Source organism: Hyperolius riggenbachi, chromosome 6 (assembly GCF_040937935.1).
Source record: "Hyperolius riggenbachi isolate aHypRig1 chromosome 6, aHypRig1.pri, whole genome shotgun sequence".
In the NCBI taxonomy this organism is placed as follows: Eukaryota; Metazoa; Chordata; class Amphibia; order Anura; family Hyperoliidae; genus Hyperolius; species Hyperolius riggenbachi.
This window is the reverse complement of record NC_090651.1, coordinates 388,578,848-388,600,865: the sequence shown is the minus strand read 5'-3', so window position 1 is coordinate 388,600,865 and position 22,018 is coordinate 388,578,848. Positions and strand designations below refer to the sequence as shown.

Sequence of the window (22,018 nt, the reverse complement as noted above, 5' to 3'; positions counted from 1 at the left end):
AAGCCTAGTGCCTTGCCTTAGGCCCCACAGGATGAAGTGAAGCCTAGTGCCTTGCCTTGGGCCCCACAGAATGAAGTGAAGACTAGTACCTTGCCTTGGGCCCCACAGGATGAAGTGAAGACTAGTACCTTGCCTTGGGCCCCACAGGATGAAGTGAAGCCTAGTACCTTGCCTTAGGCCCCACAGAATGAAGTGAAGCCTAGTACCTTGCCTTGGGCCCCACAGGATGAAGTGAAGCCTAGTACCTTGCCTTAGGCCCCACAGGATGAAGGGAAGCCTAGTACCTTGCCTTGGGCCCCACAGGATGAAGTGAAGCCTAGTACCTTGCCTTAGGCCCCACAGGATGAAGTGAAGCCTAGTACCTTGCCTTAGGCCCCACAGGATGAAGTGAAGCCTAGTGCCTTGCCTTGGGCCCCACAGGATGAAGTGAAGCCTAGTGCCTTGCCTTGGGCCCCACAGAATGAAGTGAAGACTAGTACCTTGCCTTGGGCCCCACAGGATGAAATTAAGCCTAGTACCTTGCCTTAGGCCCCACAGGATGAAGTGAAGCCTAGTACCTTGCCTTGGGCCCCACAGGATGAAATGAAGACTAGTACCTTGCCTTGGGCCCCACAGTATGAAGTGAAGCCTAGTACCTTGCCTTGCGCCCCACAGGATGAAGTGAAGCCTAGTGCCTTGCCTTGGGCCCCACAGGATGAAGTGAAGTCTAGTACCTTGCCTTAGGCCCCACAGGATGAAGGGAAGCCTAGTACCTTGCCTTGGGCCCCTCAGGATGAAGTGAAGCCTAGTACCTTGCCTTAGGCCCCACAGGATGAAGGGAAGCCTAGTACCTTGCCTTGGGCCCCACAGGATGAAGTGAAGACTAGTACCTTGCCTTAGGCCCCACAGGATGAAGTGAAGCCTAGTACCTTGCCTTGGGCCCCACAGGATGAAGTGAAGCCTAGTACCTTGCCTTGGGCCCCACAGGATGAAGGGAAGACTAGTACCTTGCCTTGGGCCACACAGGATGAAGTGAAGCCTAGTACCTTGCCTTGGGCCCCACAGGATGAAATGAAGACTAGTACCTTGCCTTAGGCCCCACAGGATGAAGTGAAGCCTAGTACCTTGCCTTAAGCCCCACAGGATGAAGTGAAGACTAGTACCTTGCCTTGGGCCCCACAGGATGAAGTGAAGCCTAGTACCTTGCCTTAGGCCCCACAGGATGAAGTGAAGCCTAGTACCTTGCCTTGGGCCCCACAGGATGAAGTGAAGACTAGTACCTTGCCTTGGGCCCCACAGGATGAAGTGAAGACTAGTACCTTGCCTTGGGCCCCACAGGATGAAGTGAAGACTAGTACCTTGCCTTGGGCCCCACAGAATGAAGTGAAGCCTAGTACCTTGCCTTGGGCCCCACAGGATGAAGTGAAGCCTAGTACCTTGCCTTGGGCCCCACAGGATGAAGTGAAGCCTAGTACCTTGCCTTGGGCCCCACAGGATGAAGTGAAGCCTAGTACCTTGCCTTAGGCCCCACAGGATGAAGGGAAGTCTAGTACCTTGCCTTGGGCCCCACAGGATGAAGTGAAGACTAGTACCTTGCCTTGGGCCCCACAGGATGAAGTGAAGCCTAGTACCTTGCCTTGGGCCCCACAGGATGAAATGAAGCCTAGTACCTTGCCTTGGGCCCCACAGGATGAAATGAAGCCTAGTACCTTGCCTTGGGCCCCACAAGATAAAGTGAAGCCTAGTACCTTGCCTTGGGCCCCACAGGATGAAATGAAGCCTAGTACCTTGCCTTGGGCCCCACAGGATGAAGTGAAGCCTAGTACCTTGCCTTGGGCCCCACAGGATGAAGTGAAGACTAGTTCCTTGCCTTAGGCCCCACAGGATGAAGTGGAGCCTAGTACCTTGCCTTGGGCCCCACAGGATGAAGTGAAGACTAGTGCCTTGCCTTAGGCCCCACAGGATGAAGTGAAGCCTAGTACCTTGCCTTGGGCCCCACAGGATGAAATGAAGCCTAGTACCTTGCCTTGGGCCCCACAGGATGAAGTGAAGCCTAGTACCTTGCCTTGGGCCCCACAGGATGAAGTGAAGACTAGTACCTTGCCTTAGGCCCCACAGGATGAAGTGGAGCCTAGTACCTTGCCTTGGGCCCCACAGGATGAAGTGAAGCCTAGTACCTTGCCTTGGGCCCCACAGGATGAAGGGAAGCCTAGTACCTTGCCTTGGGCCCCACAGGATGAAATTAAGCCTAGTACCTTGCCTTGGGCCCCACAGGATGAAGTGAAGACTAGTACCTTGCCTTGGGCCACACAGGATGAAGTGAAGCCTAGTACCTTGCCTTGGGCCCCACTGGATGAAATTAAGCCTAGTACCTTGCCTTGGGCCCCACAGGATGAAGTGAAGCCTAGTACCTTGCCTTGGGCCCCACAGGATGAAGTGAAGCCTAGTACCTTGCCTTGGGCCCCACAGGATGAAGTGAAGCCTAGTACCTTGCCTTGGGCCCCACAGGATGAAGTGAAGCCTAGTGCCTTGCCTTGGGCCCCACAGGATGAAGTGAAGCCTAGTACCTTGCCTTGGGCCCCACAGAATGAAGTGAAGACTAGTACCTTGCCTTGGGCCCCACAGGATGAAGTGAAGCCTAGTACCTTGCCTTAGGCCCCACAGGATGAAGGGAAGCCTAGTACCTTGCCTTGGGCCCCACAGGATGAAGTGAAGCCTAGTACCTTGCCTTGGGCCCCACAGCATGAAGTGAAGCCTAGTACCTTGCCTTGGGCCCCACAGGATGAAGTGAAGACTAGTACCTTGCCTTGGGCCCCACAGGATGAAGTGAAGCCTAGTACCTTGCCTTGGGCCCCACAGGATGAAGTGAAGCCTAGTACCTTGCCTTGGGCCCCACAGGATGAAGTGAAGCCTAGTACCTTGCCTTGGGCCCCACAGGATGAAGTGAAGCCTAGTGCCTTGCCTTGGGCCCCACAGGATGAAGTGAAACCTAGTACCTTGCCTTGGGCCCCACAGGATGAAGTGAAGCCTGGCTGTCTTGCCTCTAACACATTTAGCCATAGCCCCTGAACAAGCATGCAGCAAATCAGGTGCTCAGATCTGACAAGATTAGCAGCATGCTTGTTTCTGGTATGATTCAGACACTACTGTGGCTAAATAGATCAGCAGGATAGCCAGGCAACTGGTATTGTTTAACAGGAATTAAATATGGCAGCCACCATATACCTCTCACTTCCGGCTTACTCCATCACCCTGGATCGCTCCCACGCCGCCATCCTCCGCTTCCTGTATCGCCGGTACCGGGTCCCGTCACTTCCGGCGGACGCGGCCAATTTTCCGCATCACAGGGGCTCCCTCCTTATCCTTACGCATGCGCCTGCACAGTATGCAGCCGCACGCGTAGGTATATGGAGGGAGCCCCTGTGATGCGGAGTATTGGTCGCGTCTGCCCGCCGACTGGCGGAAATGACAGGACCCAGTACCGGCGGACAGAGGAAGCTGAGGACGGCGGCGTGGGAGCGATCCAGGCTTATAGGGCTGGAGGAAGCCCCAGGTATGTATAAAAGCTTTCCTCCCAATGTCTCTGGTTCCCTTTAAGCACTTCTGAACTTTTCTGTTTATTCCTGACGAAGCCCCTATTTTAGGGGGGTGAAACATGTATCACCTGGGCCCCTTTGCTTCAGGGCCCCACAGCACCCACTAAGGCTGTCATAGCCTCTGTTCAGCAATATGTCAGACCGGAATAATGAACTATATACATTCAGATCTGCGTTCTGCCGCCGGACACACCAGTCTCTCCGCGGTCTCACCATCACTCCAGTGAACAGGCACACCATCTTGCCACACACGGTGTTTGGCACCCGGTCCCCGTAGCCGATGGTGAGGAAGGTGATTGGGATCAGCCACAAGGACTCGGTCATATTGCCGGTGTCGGGGAAATCTTCCCTGCGGAGAGAATGGGAGGTTATTACGCCACATTCATGTGTTATATTACTGATTACATTATAAGTGATCATTCTCATTATACCGCTGATTACACACTTCAGCTAACATAAATAACGTAATCACTGCACTAATGTGTGGTGAGATCGTGTTTAAGAAGAACTCCCACCAGAGAGATTCCACCAACTTCCTCTGCTGAGTAAACATTGTATTAGTTCATGTGTGCCGAGTTCCTTCAAATGACAGAACAATAAACACCCCAAAGACATAGCTGTATAAACCAAGCATAGTGATGGAGCAGGGGGGTGCAGGGGTGTCATCTGCACCTGGGCCCCCTCCCGAGCATAGTGACAGATCAGTGGGGGGTGCAGAGGTCTCATCTGCACCTGGGCCCCCTCCCGAGCATAGTGACAGATCAGTGGGGTGTGCAGAGGTCTCATCTGCACCTGGCCCCCCTCCCGAGCATAGTGACAGATCAGTGGGGGGTGCAGAGGTCTCATCTGCACCTGGGCCCCCTCCCGAGCATAGTGACAGATCAGTGGGGGGTGCAGAGGTCTCATCTGCACCTGGGCCCCCTCCTGAGCATAGTGACAGGACGGTGGGGGATGCAGAGGTCTCATCTGCACCTGGGCCCCTTCCCGAGCATAGTGACAGGACGGTGGGGGATGCAGAGGTCTCATCTGCACCTGGGCCCCCTCCCGAGCATAGTGACAGGACGGTGGGGGATGCAGAGGTCCCATCTGCACCTGGGCCCCCTCCTGAGCATAGTGACAGGACGGTGGGGGATGCAGAGGTCTCATCTGCACCTGGGCCCCCTCCCGAGCATAGTGACAGGACGGTGGGGGATGCAGAGGTCCCATCTGCACCTGGGCCCCCTCCTGAGCATAGTGACAGGGCGGTGGGTGGGTGGGGAGGAGGGTGAGGATGGCCGTGAGAGTGGGGAGGAGGGTGCCAATGCAAGAAAAAAATGATCGAGGCGCCAGCCGTGCGGAAGTGGGATGCGGGATGCCTGTCCTTCCATTCTACCTCCCTCCGTCCCTTGGAATCTGCCCCCCCCTGTGTCTCCCCCCTGCTTGCAGAGTGCGCAGCTAAGCGGAGCGGGCTGTCAGCTTACCGGTATCCATGGACGCGTACCACCATCTGGTTTCCTGCTTCCTGTGACGTCACAGGAAGCAGATTGAAGCCGGACATCGGTACACATGGATGCAGGTAATGACAGCCCGCTCCGCACTCTGCTAACGGGGGGACACACAGGGGGGCCAGATTCCAAGGGAGGGAGGGAGGTAGTAATGGGATGAACGTGTCCCGCATTCTACTTACCCGCGGCTGGCTCCTCGATCATTTTTTTCCACCCTCACTGCCCACTGCTGCCCGGGACTTGGGGGGCTCATACCGTGATAGCGAGAGAGCCCCCCAGAATCATGACAGTACTGACGAAAATGGGACGGTTGGGCCCTCTGCATACAATGTCATGGCCAGCCCCCCCCCCCCCCCCCCTTCCCTTTGTCCCAGGTTCAACCCAGAAAAATGTGGTCACTGTATGTACGAGGCCTGCATGTTCTCACCTCTCACACACAGACAGGACCCAGGAGGAGATGATCCACAGGCTGAGTGAACCAATCAGCTCATTTCCCGCCATTAATCAGTAACCCCGCCTTTTCCTGCCACTTCCTCTACAAGGCCTGCATGTTCTCACCTCTCACACACAGACAGGACCCAGGAGGAGATGATCCACAGGCTGAGTGAACCAATCAGCTCATTTCCCGCCATTAATCAGTAACCCCGCCTTCTCCTGCCACTTCCTCTACAAGGCCTGCATGTTCTCACCTCTCACACACACACAGGACCCAGGAGGAGATGATCCACAGGCTGAGTGAACCAATCAGCTCATTTCCCGCCATTAATCAGTAACCCTACCTTCTCCTGCCACTTCCTCTACAAGGCCTGCATGTTCTCACCTCTCACACACACACAGGACCCAGGAGGAGATGATCCACAGGCTGAGTGAACCAATCAGCTCATTTCCCGCCATTAATCAGTAACCCCGCCTTTTCCTGCCACTTCCTGTACGAGGCCTGCATGCTCTCACCTCTCACACACACACAGGACCCAGGAGGAGATGATCCACAGGCTGAGTGAACCAATCAGCTCATTTCCCGCCATTAATCAGTAACCCCACCTTCTCCTGCCACTTCCTCTACAAGGCCTGCATGTTCTCACCTCTCACACACAGACAGGACCCAGGAGAAGATGATCCACAGGCTAAGTGAACCAGTCAGCTCATTTCCCGCCATTAATCAGTAACCCCACCTTCTCCTGCCACTTCCTCTACAAGGCCTGCATGTTCTCACCTCTCACACACACACAGGACCCAGGAGGAGATGATCCACAGGCTGAGTGAACCAATCAGCTCATTTCCCGCCATTAATCAGTAACCCCACCTTCTCCTGCCACTTCCTCTACAAGGCCTGCATGTTCTCACCTCTCACACACAGACAGGACCCAGGAGGAGATGATCCACAGGCTGAGTGAACCAATCAGCTCATTTCCCGCCATTAATCAGTAACCCCACCTTCTCTTGCCACTTCCTCTACAAGGCCTGCATGTTCTCACCTCTCACACACAGACAGGACCCAGGAGGAGATGATCCACAGGCTGAGTGAACCAATCAGCTCATTTCCCGCCATTAATCAGTAACCCCACCTTCTCCTGCCACTTCCTCTACAAGGCCTGCATGTTCTCACCTCTCACACACAGACAGGACCCAGGAGGAGATGATCCACAGGCTGAGTGAACCAATCAGCTCATTTCCCGCCATTAATCAGTAACCCCACCTTCTCTTGCCACTTCCTCTACAAGGCCTGCATGTTCTCACCTCTCACACACAGACAGGACCCAGGAGGAGATGATCCACAGGCTGAGTGAACCAATCAGCTCATTTCCCGCCATTAATCAGTAACCCCACCTTCTCCTGCCACTTCCTCTACAAGGCCTGCATGTTCTCACCTCTCACACACACACAGGACCCAGGAGGAGATGATCCACAGGCTGAGTGAACCAATCAGCTCATTTCCCGCCATTAATCAGTAACCCCGCCTTCTCCTGCCACTTCCTCTACAAGGCCTGCATGTTCTCACCTCTCACACACACACAGGACCCAGGAGGAGATGATCCACAGGCTGAGTGAACCAATCAGCTCATTTCCCGCCATTAATCAGTAACCCCACCTTCTCCTGCCACTTCCTCTACAAGGCCTGCATGTTCTCACCTCTCACACACAGACAGGACCCAGGAGAAGATGATCCACAGGCTGAGTGAACCAGTCAGCTCATTTCCCGCCATTAATCAGTAACCCCACCTTCTCCTGCCACTTCCTCTACAAGGCCTGCATGTTCTCACCTCTCACACACACACAGGACCCAGGAGGAGATGATCCACAGGCTGAGTGAACCAATCAGCTCATTTCCCGCCATTAATCAGTAACCCCGCCTTCTCCTGCCACTTCCTCTACAAGGCCTGCATGTTCTCACCTCTCACACACACACAGGACCCAGGAGGAGATGATCCACAGGCTGAGTGACCCAATCAGCTCGTTTCCCACCATTAATCAGTAACCCCGCCTTCTCCTGCCACTTCCTCTACAAGGCCTGCATGTTCTCACCTCTCACACACACACAGGACCCAGGAGGAGATGATCCACAGGCTGAGTGAACCAATCAGCTCATTTCCCGCCATTAATCAGTAACCCCACCTTCTCCTGCCACTTCCTCTACAAGGCCTGCATGTTCTCACCTCTCACACACAGACAGGACCCAGGAGGAGATGATCCACAGGCTGAGTGAACCAATCAGCTCATTTCCCGCCATTAATCAGTAACCCCACCTTCTCCTGCCACTTCCTCTACAAGGCCTGCATGTTCTCACCTCTCACACACAGACAGGACCCAGGAGAAGATGATCCACAGGCTGAGTGAACCAATCAGCTCATTTCCCGCCATTAATCAGTAACCCCACCTTCTCCTGCCACTTCCTCTACAAGGCCTGCATGTTCTCACCTCTCACACACAGACAGGACCCACGAGGAGATGATCCACAGGCTGATGGTCAGGATGAGCAGGACTTGTCCTGGGCAAGTGTTCATGAGGATCTTCATGACAAACGGATACTGGAATTTGATCTTGTTGAGGGATCCAATGCTTCTGTAGGAGGCATCTACCAGCACTTTGCTGAAGAGGAGCAGAGTCCGGGGCACCAGGTATACCCGTAAAAACATCAATATAGACAGGAAGATGTCCAGGCTAGACAGGAAGCTCAAAGGTGCAGCGTCAGAGTTCAGCCCTCCCCTTCCTTGGCACTGCCGCTCAAAGGGGAACGGGTGGATGGAACACACCAGAAGTTCCAGCAAGATCCAGGCAACCTTCTTGGCACTGATGGCGACCCGCCAGTCCGTGATCGAGTTATCGTTCATGAAGAGCTGCAGAGAGAGGTGTATACAACAGTGACAATGTTAGCCTACAGTCTTAAAGAAGGACTCCAGGCAATACACCGGGGTTCCTCAATCCCCCCAAAACCTTACTTTACATCTGTTGTAATAGATAAAGTACCTCAGCTCTTGGAGCTTCTTAATTACCGGTATGTTATTTGGGGTTGACACTTTGTATAAAGCATATATAGCGGCATTCTGCATTATTGTGTTATTTTTGGAAACGCTGCCCCTGCAACATTTTTTTGTTTGTTTTTGTTTTGTTTCTGTTTATTTTTTTTTTTTGGGAGGGGGGAGGGCGGTGGATTAATAATACCCTATATCATTGTTTTTTTTTTTTATATATGGGACATTCTGTTTTTTTATATGGGACATTCTGTTCTTTTTATGTGGGACATTCTGTTGGTTTTGGATGGGACATGGCTTTGGATGGGACATGGGATATGAAACTTTTGAAGGAGACATGGCAGGTCATCAGAGAGAGGGAATATCATGACACGTGTTATAGGAAGGGGGGCCACACTGTTATGGGGCATGAGTCGTGGTGATCAAACTTCTCATATGACCTGTGCAGGGCTGTTTTTAGGCATAGGCAAACCTGCCAGTTGCCTATGGTGACACTTTGAGGAGTGGGCACCACAGAGCTATTCTGAGTACACAAAGTTCTATGAAATTCTTATACTCACCTGCTAGTTCCATTAATAATTTTAACAACTGCATGGCTGCTGGTAACAAAGGAGGTCTAAATAGGACAAGAAAGGTACAGCATTTGCTATTATTGTGCTAATTAAGCTATTACTGTTCTACATTCTGGATTTTTTAGTTTAATATTCCGAATTGGACAGACCCAGGCAGTACATCAACAGTATAATGCTTTATAATTTGGCTACACACCCCTTATGACTGGGACAGTGGGGGGTATCTGGCTCCATAATAATTGTTGATAATTTTGAGGGGGGGGGGGAACTTTTGTATAAACCTTTCAACTAGCGCCTGAAAATATAATTACTGTAGGCTGAAATCTCCCTTTTCACAAGACTGGGGGCCGCAAATGGTGCCAAATGACCGGAGACAGCCCTGGGCCTTTGTCATACGTATTCTGTCATTCAGAGTAGGGTCGCTATATAAATACATAATAATACAGAATATCCCATCACAGGGAAACGTTCTGGGCAAACCCTTGTGCTACCTACAGAGATGCCAGTTCATTGAGCTCTGCACGGAATCCCGGCCGCGGTCTATCATAAGTACACACAGTTATCCTGCAGGCGGGGCAGGCCAGCCCAGCAGTTACACAATATACTGATGCCAGCCAGGGGCGTAACTGAAAATCACTGCCCCCCTGCTAAACTTTGGATGCCCTCCCCCCCCTCGCTTTCTGCACAGGTTAACTGAGAACCAATGTTATTCAATTGGCTAGTGCACACTTGACTAGGTTTCCCCCATGCAGATAAAATCAGACAGCACTGAAGCCCTGCAGGCATTTTCTCTAGCAATTGCATTAGCTTCTGTGATAAAACGTGCATGTTTCACACATACAGACACACATGGTGTGCAGAGAACGCATACAGAAAACCGACAGCCGAGTGCGCCCAGCCTCAGCTTATTACACTCACTCTGTCCACCTCTGATGGAGCAGAACTGGCTCTGCAGACTCCTCCAGCATTACTACAGTACACAGCACTTGGAGAGGGGTAGAGAGGCTGGGGGCGGAGCTCTGCAGACTCCTCCAGCATCACTACAGTACACAGCACTTGGGGAGGGGTAGAGAGGCTGGGGGCGGGGCTCTGCACACTCTTCCAGCATCACTACAGTACACAGCACTTGGGGAGGGGTGGAGAGGCTGGGGGTGGGGCTCTGCAGACTCCTCCAGCATCACTACAGTACACAGCACTTGGGGAGGGGTGGAGAGGCTGGGGGCGGGGCTCTGCAGACTCCTCCAGCATCACTACAGCACACAGCACTTGGGGAGGGGTAGAGAGGCTGGGGGCGGGGCTCTGCACACTCTTCCAGCATCACTACAGTACACAGCACTTGGGGAGGGGTGGAGAGGCTGGGGGTGGGGCTCTGCAGACTCCTCCAGCATCACTACAGTACACAGCACTTGGGGAGGGGTAGAGAGGCTGGGGGCGGGGCTCTGCAGACTCCTCCAGCATCACTACAGTACACAGCACTTGGGGAGGGGTAGAGAGGCTGGGGGCAGGGTGCTGTTCACAAGTCCCTGCTGAACACTGAATAGAGACTGTCTACAAAACTTTGTATGATTCCTTGTCAGTGGCTGAGCAAATGCAGTCACTGGAACAATTGTGCACAGAGAAGAAAGTTTTCTCTCTCTTTGCCCTTAGTTGTCAGTCTCTCAGGACAGGAAAAAGAAACTTCTTCCCCCCCCCCCCCCCCTATTGCCATCCCCTGATGCCAGAAGCTGTTTACACGGCGTGCCAATACACATAATGCAATCCAGCCGCAACAGACGCACTCGGGGAAAATGTTCCAGCTGCCAGGATACCTCTGCATGCCTCCGGGAGGGCGGGGCACAGGGCGGCGCTGACTCACGGGAACATGCAGGGCGTTACTCAGACCCGACCACAAGAGAGGTCACCCAGCTGAAATGTCATCTATATTTATATCAGACATAACATGGGAAGGTGTGCAGCGATGACTGAGGGAAGGATCAGAACTGGGAGTGACTCATGTAGGCAGCAGCATGCCAGGTGTCTGATGAGTGACTGCGGATCATGGGAGACTCCGGTCCTCCAGCTAACAGCTGTCTGCTAATAGATATGAAATGCTTGCAACCCCTGCCTGGGTCATATTAGAATGCAGTGGCTGCAAAAAACAGTATCAAAGAGGAACTTTTACAAGATACTAGTTGGGCAGGATAAATCTATAAATTGCAAAGTGAGGTGTAAAAAAAATAGAAGCTAGATCAAGAAATGATTGATATTTGCTGTGTAATTTGTTCAAGTTGTTTGATCCACTATGAGGCTGCCGGTCTTCATCTTTACTTCTGGCAGACAAGAAAACACAACAGATGGCACCAACTGCTCTTCTCTATAAACACGCCCACTAACAGCATGATAGGCTAGAAGTGTGGTCAGAGCCCTGACATCACACTGTGGGCGGGGTTTCACCACAATATCAGTCATACAGACCCCCTGACCCTGATGATCCATTAGATCACCTCATAAAGCAGACATGTACTTAAAGGGACACTGTAAGGGGGTCAGGGAAAATGAGTTGAACTTACCCGGGGCTTCTAATGGTCCCCCGCAGACATCCTGTGCCCGTGCAGCCACTCACCGATGCTCCGCCCCCCGCAGACATCCTGTGTTGGCGCAGCCACTCCCCAATGCTCCGGCCCGCCTCTGGTTCACTTCTGGAATTTCAGACTTTAAAGTCTGAAAACCACTGCGCCTGCGTTGCCGTGTCCTCGCTTCCCCTGATGTCACCAGGAGCGTACTACGCAGGCACAGACCATACTAGGCCTGCACAGTATGCTCCTGGTGACATCAGCGGGAGCGAGGACACGGCAACGCAGGTGCAGTGGTTTTCAGACTTTAAAGTCAGAAATTCCAGAAGTGAACCGGAGGCGGGGCCGGTGCATCAGTGAGTGGCTGCGCGGGCACAGGATGACTACGGGGGGCGGAGCATTGGGGAGTGGCTGCACGGGCACAGGATGTCTGCAGGGGGAGGCGGGGCCGGAGCATTGGGGAGTGGCTGCACGGGCACAGGATGTCTGTGGGGGACCATTAGAAGCCCGGCTACGTTCAACTCATTTTCCCTGACCCCCTTACAGTGTCCCTTTAAGTACATGTCTGCTTTATCAGGTGATCTAATGGATCATCAGGGTCAGGGGGTAACTTCAACTCATTTTCCCCCGACCCCCCTACAGTGTCCCTTTAAAGGGAACCTGAAGTGACAGGAATATGGAGGCAGCCATCTATATTCTCTAACAAACAACTCTGATGCTCTGCCATTAACCATTTCAGCTCTCAGTCCTTTTTCACCTTATGCATCAGAGCAATTTTCACCTCCCATTCATTCGCCAATAACTTTATCACTACTTATCACAATGAATTGCTCTATATCTTGTTTTTTTCCGCCACCAATTAAGCTTTCTTTGGGTGGTACATTTTGCTAAGAATTATTTTTTTCTAAATGCATTTTATCAGGAAAATTAAGAAAAAAAATGATACAAATTCATTATTTCTCAGTTTTCGGCCATTATAGCTTTAAAATAATACATGCTACCGTAATTAAAACCTACATATTTTATTTGCCCATCTGTCCCGGTTATTACACCATTTAAATTATGTCCCTATCGCAATGTATGGCGCCAATATTTTATTTGGAAATGTTCCACTATTTACAAGCTTATAATTAAAAAAAATATTAGTAATATAATCTCTTGACATGCATATTAACCACTTAACAACCTCTGCCACGCTTATCTACGCCCCTTTAAAATTCACCTGAGTCACAGGGGTGTAGATAGGCAACTCCTGTTTATTTTCCTGCTGTGCGCGATCGCGTTCGCGTGCGCGTTCGCGTTCGCGTGCACGCGGACGTGCATACGCGTCGGGCACCCGCTGGTCCGTGATTGGCTGATGTGAACATGTGTTCACAAAGCCAATGACAGTGCTTATTCATGCAGAATGTGTATAATCATTGTATCAGTCACTATGCTGTTACAGTTACTGAGATCACTCGTGAGAGGATCTCAGATAACTAACACAGCATTAGTGAGGTTTTTTTTAAATAAATTATACCCCCATTAAGCCCATTAACCCTTGCCTCCCTTAAATGTGAAAATTGCTGTGGTTTTTAGGTGAAAACCCCTGTGGTAGAGAAGTGGTTAAAAAAAGTTTAGACCCTTAGGTAACTATTTATGTTTTGTTTTTTTTCAAATTGTAATTTTTAATTTTTTTTTTTAAGTTAAAAATTTTATTTGGGTATTTTTTGGGTGTGGGGGGTAAACAGTTAAGTTTAAAGAGAAACAAAATGTTAATCCTTATTTCTTCTATGCTATAAGTTCCTATGCCTGTTCTAATGTGGTCTGTGTTACTGCAGCCTTTCCTAGTTGCACAGTGGCTGTGTTATCTCTGTTATATGATCTCATCTGTTTTCTTCTGTCGGCTCTGTCGGGCTGAGGCACTCAGGCTGGAATGTGCAGGGCTGCTTGTGATTGGATAGAAGCGATACACACCCTCTGCCGGCCCCCTGCAGGCTCTGTATGACTCACACACACTGCTTAGCTGAGCCTATCACAAGCTGGTTAGTTTGTTTGTAAACACTGCCTAAAACTGGCAATTACAAGCCAGGATTGCAGCAGGGAGTGGCAGAAACAGCACAGAGGGGCACAGGAGAAAATAAGGAATAGAATGGTATGCTTTTTATTGTAAGAAGCACTGCTGTCCTCCCTCCCCCCCTCCCCCCCACATAGGAACAGATCACATCACTGGTCTGTACAGCCTGGCCCTGCACTGTCAGCCGGGGCATCACTGCTCTGTACAGCCTGGCCCCGCACTGTCAGCCGAGGCATCACTGGCCTGTACAGCCTGGGCCCTGCACTGTCAGCCGAGGCATCACTGGCCTGTATAGCCTGGTCCTGCACTGTCAGCCGAGGCATCACTGGTCTGTACAGCCTGGCCCTGCACTGTCAGCCGAGGCATCACTGGTCTGTACAGCCTGGCCCTGCACTGTCAGCCGAGGCATCACTGGCCTGTACAGCCTGGCCCTGCACTGTCAGCCGAGGCATCACTGGCCTGTACAGCCTGGGCCTGCACTGTCAGCCGAGGCATCACTGGCCTGTACAGCCTGGCACTGCACTGTCAGCCGAGGCATCACTGGCCTGTACAGCCTGGCCCTGCACTGTCAGCCGAGGCATCACTGGTACAGCCTGGCCCTGCACTGTCAGCCGAGGCATCACTGGCCTGTACAGCCTGGCCCTGCACTGTCAGCCGAGGCATCACTGGTCTGTACAGCCTGGCCCTGCACTGTAAGCCAAGGCATCACTGGTCTGTACAGCCTGGCCCTGCACTGTCAGCCGAGGCATCACTGGCCTGTACAGCCTGGCCCTGCACTGTCAGCCGAGGCATCACTGGTCTGTACAGCCTGGCTCTGCACTGTCAGCCGAGGCATCACTGGTCTGTACAGCCTGGCACTGCACTGTCAGCCGAGGCATCACTGGCCTGTACAGCCTGGCCCTGCACTGTCAGCCGAGGCATCACTGGTACAGCCTGGCCCTGCACTGTCAGCCGAGGCATCACTGGTCTGTACAGCCTGGCCCTGCACTGTCAGCCGAGGCATCACTGGCCTGTACAGCCTGGCCCTGCACTGTCAGCCGAGGCATCACTGGCCTGTACAGCCTGGCCCTGCACTGTCAGCCGAGGCATCACTGGCCTGTACAGCCTGGCCCTGCACTGTCAGCCGAGGCATCACTGGCCTGTACAGCCTGGCCCTGCACTGTCAGCCGAGGTATCACTGGCCTGTACAGCCTGGCCCTGCACTGTCAGCCGAGGCATCACTGGTACAGCCTGGCCCTGCACTGTCAGCCGAGGGATCACTGCTCTGTACAGCCTGGCCCTGCACTGTCAGCCGAGGCATCACTGGTCTGTACAGCCTGGCCCTGCACTGTCAGCCGAGGCATCACTGGTCTGTACAGCCTGGCCCTGCACTGTCAGCCGAGGCATCACTGGCCTGTACAGCCTGGCCCCGCACTGTCAGCCAAGGCATCACTGGCCTGTACAGCCTGGCCCCGCACTGTCAGCCGAGGCATCACTGGTCTGTACAGCCTGGCCCTGCACTGTCAGCCGAGGCATCACTGGTCTGTACAGCCTGGCCCTGCACTGTCAGCCGAGGCATCACTGGTCTGTACAGCCTGGCCCTGCACTGTCAGCCGAGGCATCACTGGCCTGTACAGCCTGGCCCCGCACTGTCAGCCGAGGCATCACTGGTACAGCCTGGCCCTGCACTGTCAGCCGAGGCATCACTGGTCTGTACAGCCTGGCCCTGCACTGTCAGCCGAGGCATCACTGGTCTGTACAGCCTGGCCCTGCACTGTCAGCCGAGGCATCACTGGTCTGTACAGCCTGGCCCTGCACTGTCAGCCGAGGCATCACTGGTCTGTACAGCCTGGCCCTGCACTGTCAGCCGGGGCATCACTGCTCTGTACAGCCTGGCCCTGCACTGTCAGCCGAGGCATCACTGGTCTGTACAGCCTGGCCCTGCACTGTCAGCCGAGGCATCACTGGCCTGTACAGCCTGGCCCTGCACTGTCAGCCGAGGCATCACTGGTCTGTACAGCCTGGCCCTGCACTGTCAGCCGAGGCATCACTGGCCTGTACAGCCTGGCCCTGCACTGTCAGCCGAGGCATCACTGGCCTGTACAGCCTGGCCCTGCACTGTCAGCCGAGGCATCACTGGTCTGTACAGCCTGGCCCTGCACTGTCAGCCGAGGCATCACTGGTCTGTACAGCCTGGCCCTGCACTGTCAGCCGAGGCATCACTGGTCTGTACAGCCTGGCCCTGCACTGTCAGCCGAGGCATCACTGGCCTGTACAGCCTGGACCTGCACTGTCAGCCGAGGCATCACTGGTCTGTACAGCCTGGCCCTGCACTGTCAGCCGAGGCATCACTGGTCTGTACAGCCTGGACCTGCACTGTCAGCCGAGGCATCACTGGTCTGTACAGCCTGGCCCTGCACTGTCAGCTGAGGTATCACTGGCCTGTACAGCCTGGCCCTGCACTGTCAGCCGAGGCATCACTGGTACAGCCTGGCCCTGCACTGTCAGCCGAGGCATCACTGGTCTGTACAGCCTGGCCCTGCACTGTCAGCTGAGGTATCACTGGTCTGTACAGCCTGGCCCTGCACTGTCAGCTGAGGTATCACTGGCCTGTACAGCCTGGCCCTGCACTGTCAGCCGAGGCATCACTGGTACAGCCTGGCCCTGCACTGTCAGCCGAGGGATCACTGCTCTGTACAGCCTGGCCCTGCACTGTCAGCCGAGGCATCACTGGTCTGTACAGCCTGGCCCTGCACTGTCAGCCGAGGCATCACTGGTCTGTACAGCCTGGCCCTGCACTGTCAGCCGAGGCATCACTGGCCTGTACAGCCTGGCCCCGCACTGTCAGCCAAGGCATCACTGGCCTGTACAGCCTGGCCCCGCACTGTCAGCCGAGGCATCACTGGTCTGTACAGCCTGGCCCTGCACTGTCAGCCGAGGCATCACTGGTCTGTACAGCCTGGCCCTGCACTGTCAGCCGAGGCATCACTGGTCTGTACAGCCTGGCCCTGCACTGTCAGCCGAGGCATCACTGGCCTGTACAGCCTGGCCCCGCACTGTCAGCCGAGGCATCACTGGTACAGCCTGGCCCTGCACTGTCAGCCGAGGCATCACTGGTCTGTACAGCCTGGCCCTGCACTGTCAGCCGAGGCATCACTGGTCTGTACAGCCTGGCCCTGCACTGTCAGCCGAGGCATCACTGGTCTGTACAGCCTGGCCCTGCACTGTCAGCCGAGGCATCACTGGTCTGTACAGCCTGGCCCTGCACTGTCAGCCGAGGCATCACTGGCCTGTACAGCCTGGCCCTGCACTGTCAGCCGAGGCATCACTGGCCTGTACAGCCTGGCCCTGCACTGTCAGCCGAGGCATCACTGGTCTGTACAGCCTGGCCCTGCACTGTCAGCCGAGGCATCACTGGTCTGTACAGCCTGGCCCTGCACTGTCAGCCGAGGCATCACTGGTACAGCCTGACCCTGCACTGTCAGCCGAGGCATCACTGGTCTGTACAGCCTGGCCCTGCACTGTCAGCCGAGGCATCACTGGCCTGTACAGCCTGGCCCTGCACTGTCAGCCGAGGCATCACTGGTCTGTACAGCCTGGCCCTGCACTGTCAGCCGAGGCATCACTGGTACAGCCTGGCCCTGCACTGTCAGCCGAGGCATCACTGGCCTGTACAGCCTGGCCCTGCACTGTCAGCCGAGGCATCACTGGTCTGTACAGCCTGGGCCTGCACTGTCAGCCGAGGCATCACTGGCCTGTACAGCCTGGCCCTGCACTGTCAGCCGAGGCATCACTGGTACAGCCTGGCTCTGCACTGTCAGCCGAGGTATCACTGGCCTGTACAGCCTGGCCCTGCACTGTCAGCCGAGGCATCACTGGCCTGTACAGCCTGGCCCTGCACTGTCAGCCGAGGCATCACTGCTCTGTACAGCCTGGCCCTGCACTGTCAGCCGAGGCATCACTGGTCTGTACAGCCTGGCCTTGCACTGTCAGCCGAGGCATCACTGGCCTGTACAGCCTGGCCCTGCACTGTCAGCCGAGGCATCACTGGTCTGTACAGCCTGGGCCCTGCACTGTCAGCCGAGGCATCACTGGTCTGTACAGCCTGGCCCTGCATTGTCAGCCGAGGCATCACTGGCCTGTACAGCCTGGCCCTGCACTGTCAGCCGAGGCATCACTGGTCTGTACAGCCTGGCCCTGCACTGTCAGCCGAGGCATCACTGGCCTGTACAGCCTGGCCCTGCACTGTCAGCCGAGGCATCACTGGCCTGTACAGCCTGGCCCTGCACTGTCAGCCGAGGCATCACTGGCCTGTACAGCCTGGCCCTGCACTGTCAGCCGAGGCATCACTGGTCTGTACAGCCTGGCCCTGCACTGTCAGCCGAGGCATCACTGGCCTGTACAGCCTGGGCCTGCACTGTCAGCCGAGGCATCACTGGCCTGTACAGCCTGGCCCTGCAATATCAGCCGAGGCATCACTGGCCTGTACAGCCTGGCCCTGCACTGTCAGCCGAGGCATCACTGGTCTGTACAGCCTGGGCCCTGCACTGTCAGCCGAGGCATCACTGGTCTGTACAGCCTGGCCCTGCATTGTCAGCCGAGGCATCACTGGCCTGTACAGCCTGGCCCTGCACTGTCAGCCGAGGCATCACTGGTCTGTACAGCCTGACCCCGCACTGTCAGCCGAGGCATCACTGGCCTGTACAGCCTGGCCCTGCACTGTCAGCCGAGGCATCACTGGCCTGTACAGCCTGGCCCTGCACTGTCAGCCGAGGCATCACTGGTCTGTACAGCCTGGCCCTGCACTGTCAGCCGAGGCATCTCTGGTCTGTACAGCCTGGCCCTGCACTGTCAGCCGAGGCATCACTGGCCTGTACAGCCTGGCCCTGCACTGTCAGCCGAGGCATCACTGGCCTGTACAGCCTGGCCCTGCACTGTCAGCCGAGGCATCACTGGCCTGTACAGCCTGGCCCTGCACTGTCAGCCGAGGCATCACTGGCCTGTACAGCCTGACCCTGCACTGTCAGCCGAGGCATCTCTGGTCTGTACAGCCTGGCCCTGCACTGTCAGCCGAGGCATCTCTGGCCTGTACAGCCTGGCCCTGCACTGTCAGCCGAGGCATCACTGGCCTGTACAGCCTGGCCCTGCACTATCAGCCGAGGCATCACTGGTCTGTACAGCCTGGCCCTGCACTGTCAGCCGAGGCATCACTGGTCTGTACAGCCTGGCCCTGCACTGTCAGCCGAGGCATCACTGGCCTGTACAGCCTGGCCCTGCACTGTCAGCCGAGGCATCACTGGTCTGTACAGCCTGGCCCTGCACTGTCAGCCGAGGCATCACTGGCCTGTACAGCCTGGCCCCGCACTGTCAGCCGAGGCATCACTGGTACAGCCTGGCCCTGCACTGTCAGCCGAGGCATCACTGGTCTGTACAGCCTGGCCCTGCACTGTCAGCCGAGGCATCACTGGCCTGTACAGCCTGGGCCTGCACTGTCAGCCGAGGCATCACTGGCCTGTACAGCCTGGCCCTGCACTATCAGCCGAGGCATCACTGGTCTGTACAGCCTGGCCCTGCACTGTCAGCCGAGGCATCACTGGTCTGTACAGCCTGGCCCTGCACTGTCAGCCGAGGCATCACTGGCCTGTAAAGCCTGGCCCTGCACTGTCAGCCGAGGCATCACTGGTCTGTACAGCCTGGCCCTGCACTGTCAGCCGAGGCATCACTGGCCTGTACAGCCTGGCCCTACACTGTCAGCCGAGGCATCACTGGCCTGTACAGCCTGGCCCTGCACTGTCAGCCGAGGCATCACTGGTACAGCCTGGCCCTGCACTGTCAGCCGAGGCATCACTGGCCTGTACAGCCTGGGCCCTGCACTGTCAGCCGAGGCATCACTGGCCTGTACAGCCTGGCCCTGCACTGTCAGCCGAGGCATCACTGGTCTGTACAGCCTGGCCCTGCACTGTCAGCCGAGGCATCACTGGCCTGTACAGCCTGGCCCTGCACTGTCAGCCGAGGCATCACTGGTCTGTACAGCCTGGCCCTGCACTGTCAGCCGAGGCATCTCTGGTCTGTACAGCCTGACCCTGCACTGTCAGCCGAGGCATCACTGTACTGTACAGCCTGGCCCTGCACTGTCAGCCGAGGCATCACTGTACTGTACAGCCTGACCCTGCACTGTCAGCCGAGGCATCACTGGCCTGTACAGCCTGGCCCTGCACTGTCAGCCGAGGCATCACTGTACTGTACAGCCTGGCCCTGCACTGTCAGCCGAGGCATCACTGGTCTGTACAGCCTGGCCCTGCACTGTCAGCCGAGGCATCACTGGTACAGCCTGGCCCTGCACTGTCAGCCGAGGTATCACTGGTCTGTACAGCCTGGCCCTGCACTGTCAGCCGAGGGATCACTGGTCTGTACAGCCTGGCCCTGCACTGTCAGCCGAGGCATCACTGGTACAGCCTGGCCCTGCACTGTCAGCCGAGGCATCACTGGCCTGTACAGCCTGGGCCTGCACTGTCAGCCGAGGCATCACTGGCCTGTACAGCCTGGCCCCGCACTGTCAGCCGAGGCATCACTGGTCTGTACAGCCTGGCCCTGCAATATCAGCCGAGGCATCACTGGTCTGTACAGCCTGGGCCCTGCACTGTCAGCCGAGGCATCACTGGTCTGTACAGCCTGGCCCTGCAATATCAGCCGAGGCATCACTGGCCTGTACAGCCTGACCCTGCACTGTCAGCCGAGGCATCACTGGCCTGTACAGCCTGGCCCTGCACTGTCAGCCGAGGCATCACTGGCCTGTACAGCCTGGCCCTGCACTGTCAGCCGAGGCATCACTGGCCTGTACAGCCTGGCCCTGCACTGTCAGCCGAGGCATCACTGGCCTGTACAGCCTGGCCTGCACTGTCAGCCGAGGCATCACTGGTCTGTACAGCCTGGCCCTGCACTGTCAGCCGAGGCATCACTGGCCTGTACAGCCTGGGCCCTGCACTGTCAGCCGAGGCATCACTGGCCTGTACAGCCTGGCCCTGCACTGTCAGCCGAGGCATCACTGGCCTGTACAGCCTGGCCCTGCACTGTCAGCCGAGGCATCACTGGCCTGTACAGCCTGGCCCTGCACTGTCAGCCGAGGCATCACTGGTCTGTACAGCCTGGCCCTGCACTGTCAGCCGAGGCATCACTGGTCTGTACAGCCTGGCCCTGCACTGTCAGCCGAGGCATCACTGGCCTGTACAGCCTGGCCCTGCACTGTCAGCCGAGGCATCACTGGCCTGTACAGCCTGGGCCCTGCACTGTCAGCCGAGGCATCACTGGTCTGTACAGCCTGGGCCTGCACTGTCACCCGAGGCATCACTGGTCTGTACAGCCTGGCCCTGCACTGTCAGCCGAGGCATCACTGGTCTGTACAGCCTGGCCCTGCACTGCCAGCCGAGGCATCACTGGTCTGTACAGCCTGGCCCTGCACTGTCAGCCGAGGCATCACTGACCTGTACAGCCTGACCCTGCACTGTCAGCCGAGACATCACTGGTCTGTACAGCCTGGCCCTGCACTGTCAGCCGAGGCATCACTGGCCTGTACAGCCTGGCCCTGCACTGTCAGCCGAGGTATCACTGGCCTGTACAGCCTGGGCCCTGCACTGTCAGCTGAGGCATCACTGGTCTGTACAGCCTGGCCCTGCACTGCCAGCCGAGGCATCACTGGTCTGTACAGCCTGGCCCTGCACTGTCAGCCGAGGCATCACTGACCTGTACAGCCTGACCCTGCACTGTCAGCCGAGACATCACTGGTCTGTACAGCCTGGCCCTGCACTGTCAGCCGAGACATCACTGGTCTGTACAGCCTGGCCCTGCACTGTCAGCCGAGGTATCACTGGCCTGTACAGCCTGGCCCTGCACTGTCAGCCGAGGCATCACTGGCCTGTACAGCTTGGCCCTGCACTGTCAGCCGAGGCATCACTGGCCTGTACAGCCTGGCCCTGCACTGTCAGCCGAGGCATCACTGGTCTGTACAGCCTGGCCCCGCACTGTCAGCCGAGGTATCACTGGCCTGTACAGCCTGGCCCTGCACTGTCAGCCGAGGCATCACTGGCCTGTACAGCCTGGCCCTGCACTGTCAGCCGAGGCATCACTGGCCTGTACAGCCTGGCCCTGCACTGTCAGCCGAGGCATCACTGGTCTGTACAGCCTGGCCCCGCACTGTCAGCCGAGGGATCACTGGTCTGTACAGCCTGGGCCCTGCACTGTCAGCCGAGGCATCACTGGCCTGTACAGCCTGGGCCCTGCACTGTCAGCCGAGGCATCACTGGTCTGTACAGCCTGGTCCTGCACTGTCAGCC

The 22,018-nt window shown here is 56.0% G+C and overlaps 1 protein-coding gene across 1 annotated transcript in view; it reads right to left on the bottom strand.

The window, feature by feature from the left end:
• The window catches only part of KCNN4 (potassium calcium-activated channel subfamily N member 4), a 234,110-nt gene that overhangs the window by 34,565 nt on the left and 177,527 nt on the right, over positions 1–22,018 (bottom strand). Inside the window, exons 3-4 of the mRNA XM_068242003.1 lie at positions 7,976–8,394; positions 3,789–3,924 (exon numbers count right to left, since the gene is read on the bottom strand). Coding sequence (XP_068098104.1) covers positions 3,789–3,924; positions 7,976–8,394 — 555 coding nt within the window. The remainder of the gene's footprint in view (positions 1–3,788; positions 3,925–7,975; positions 8,395–22,018) is intronic.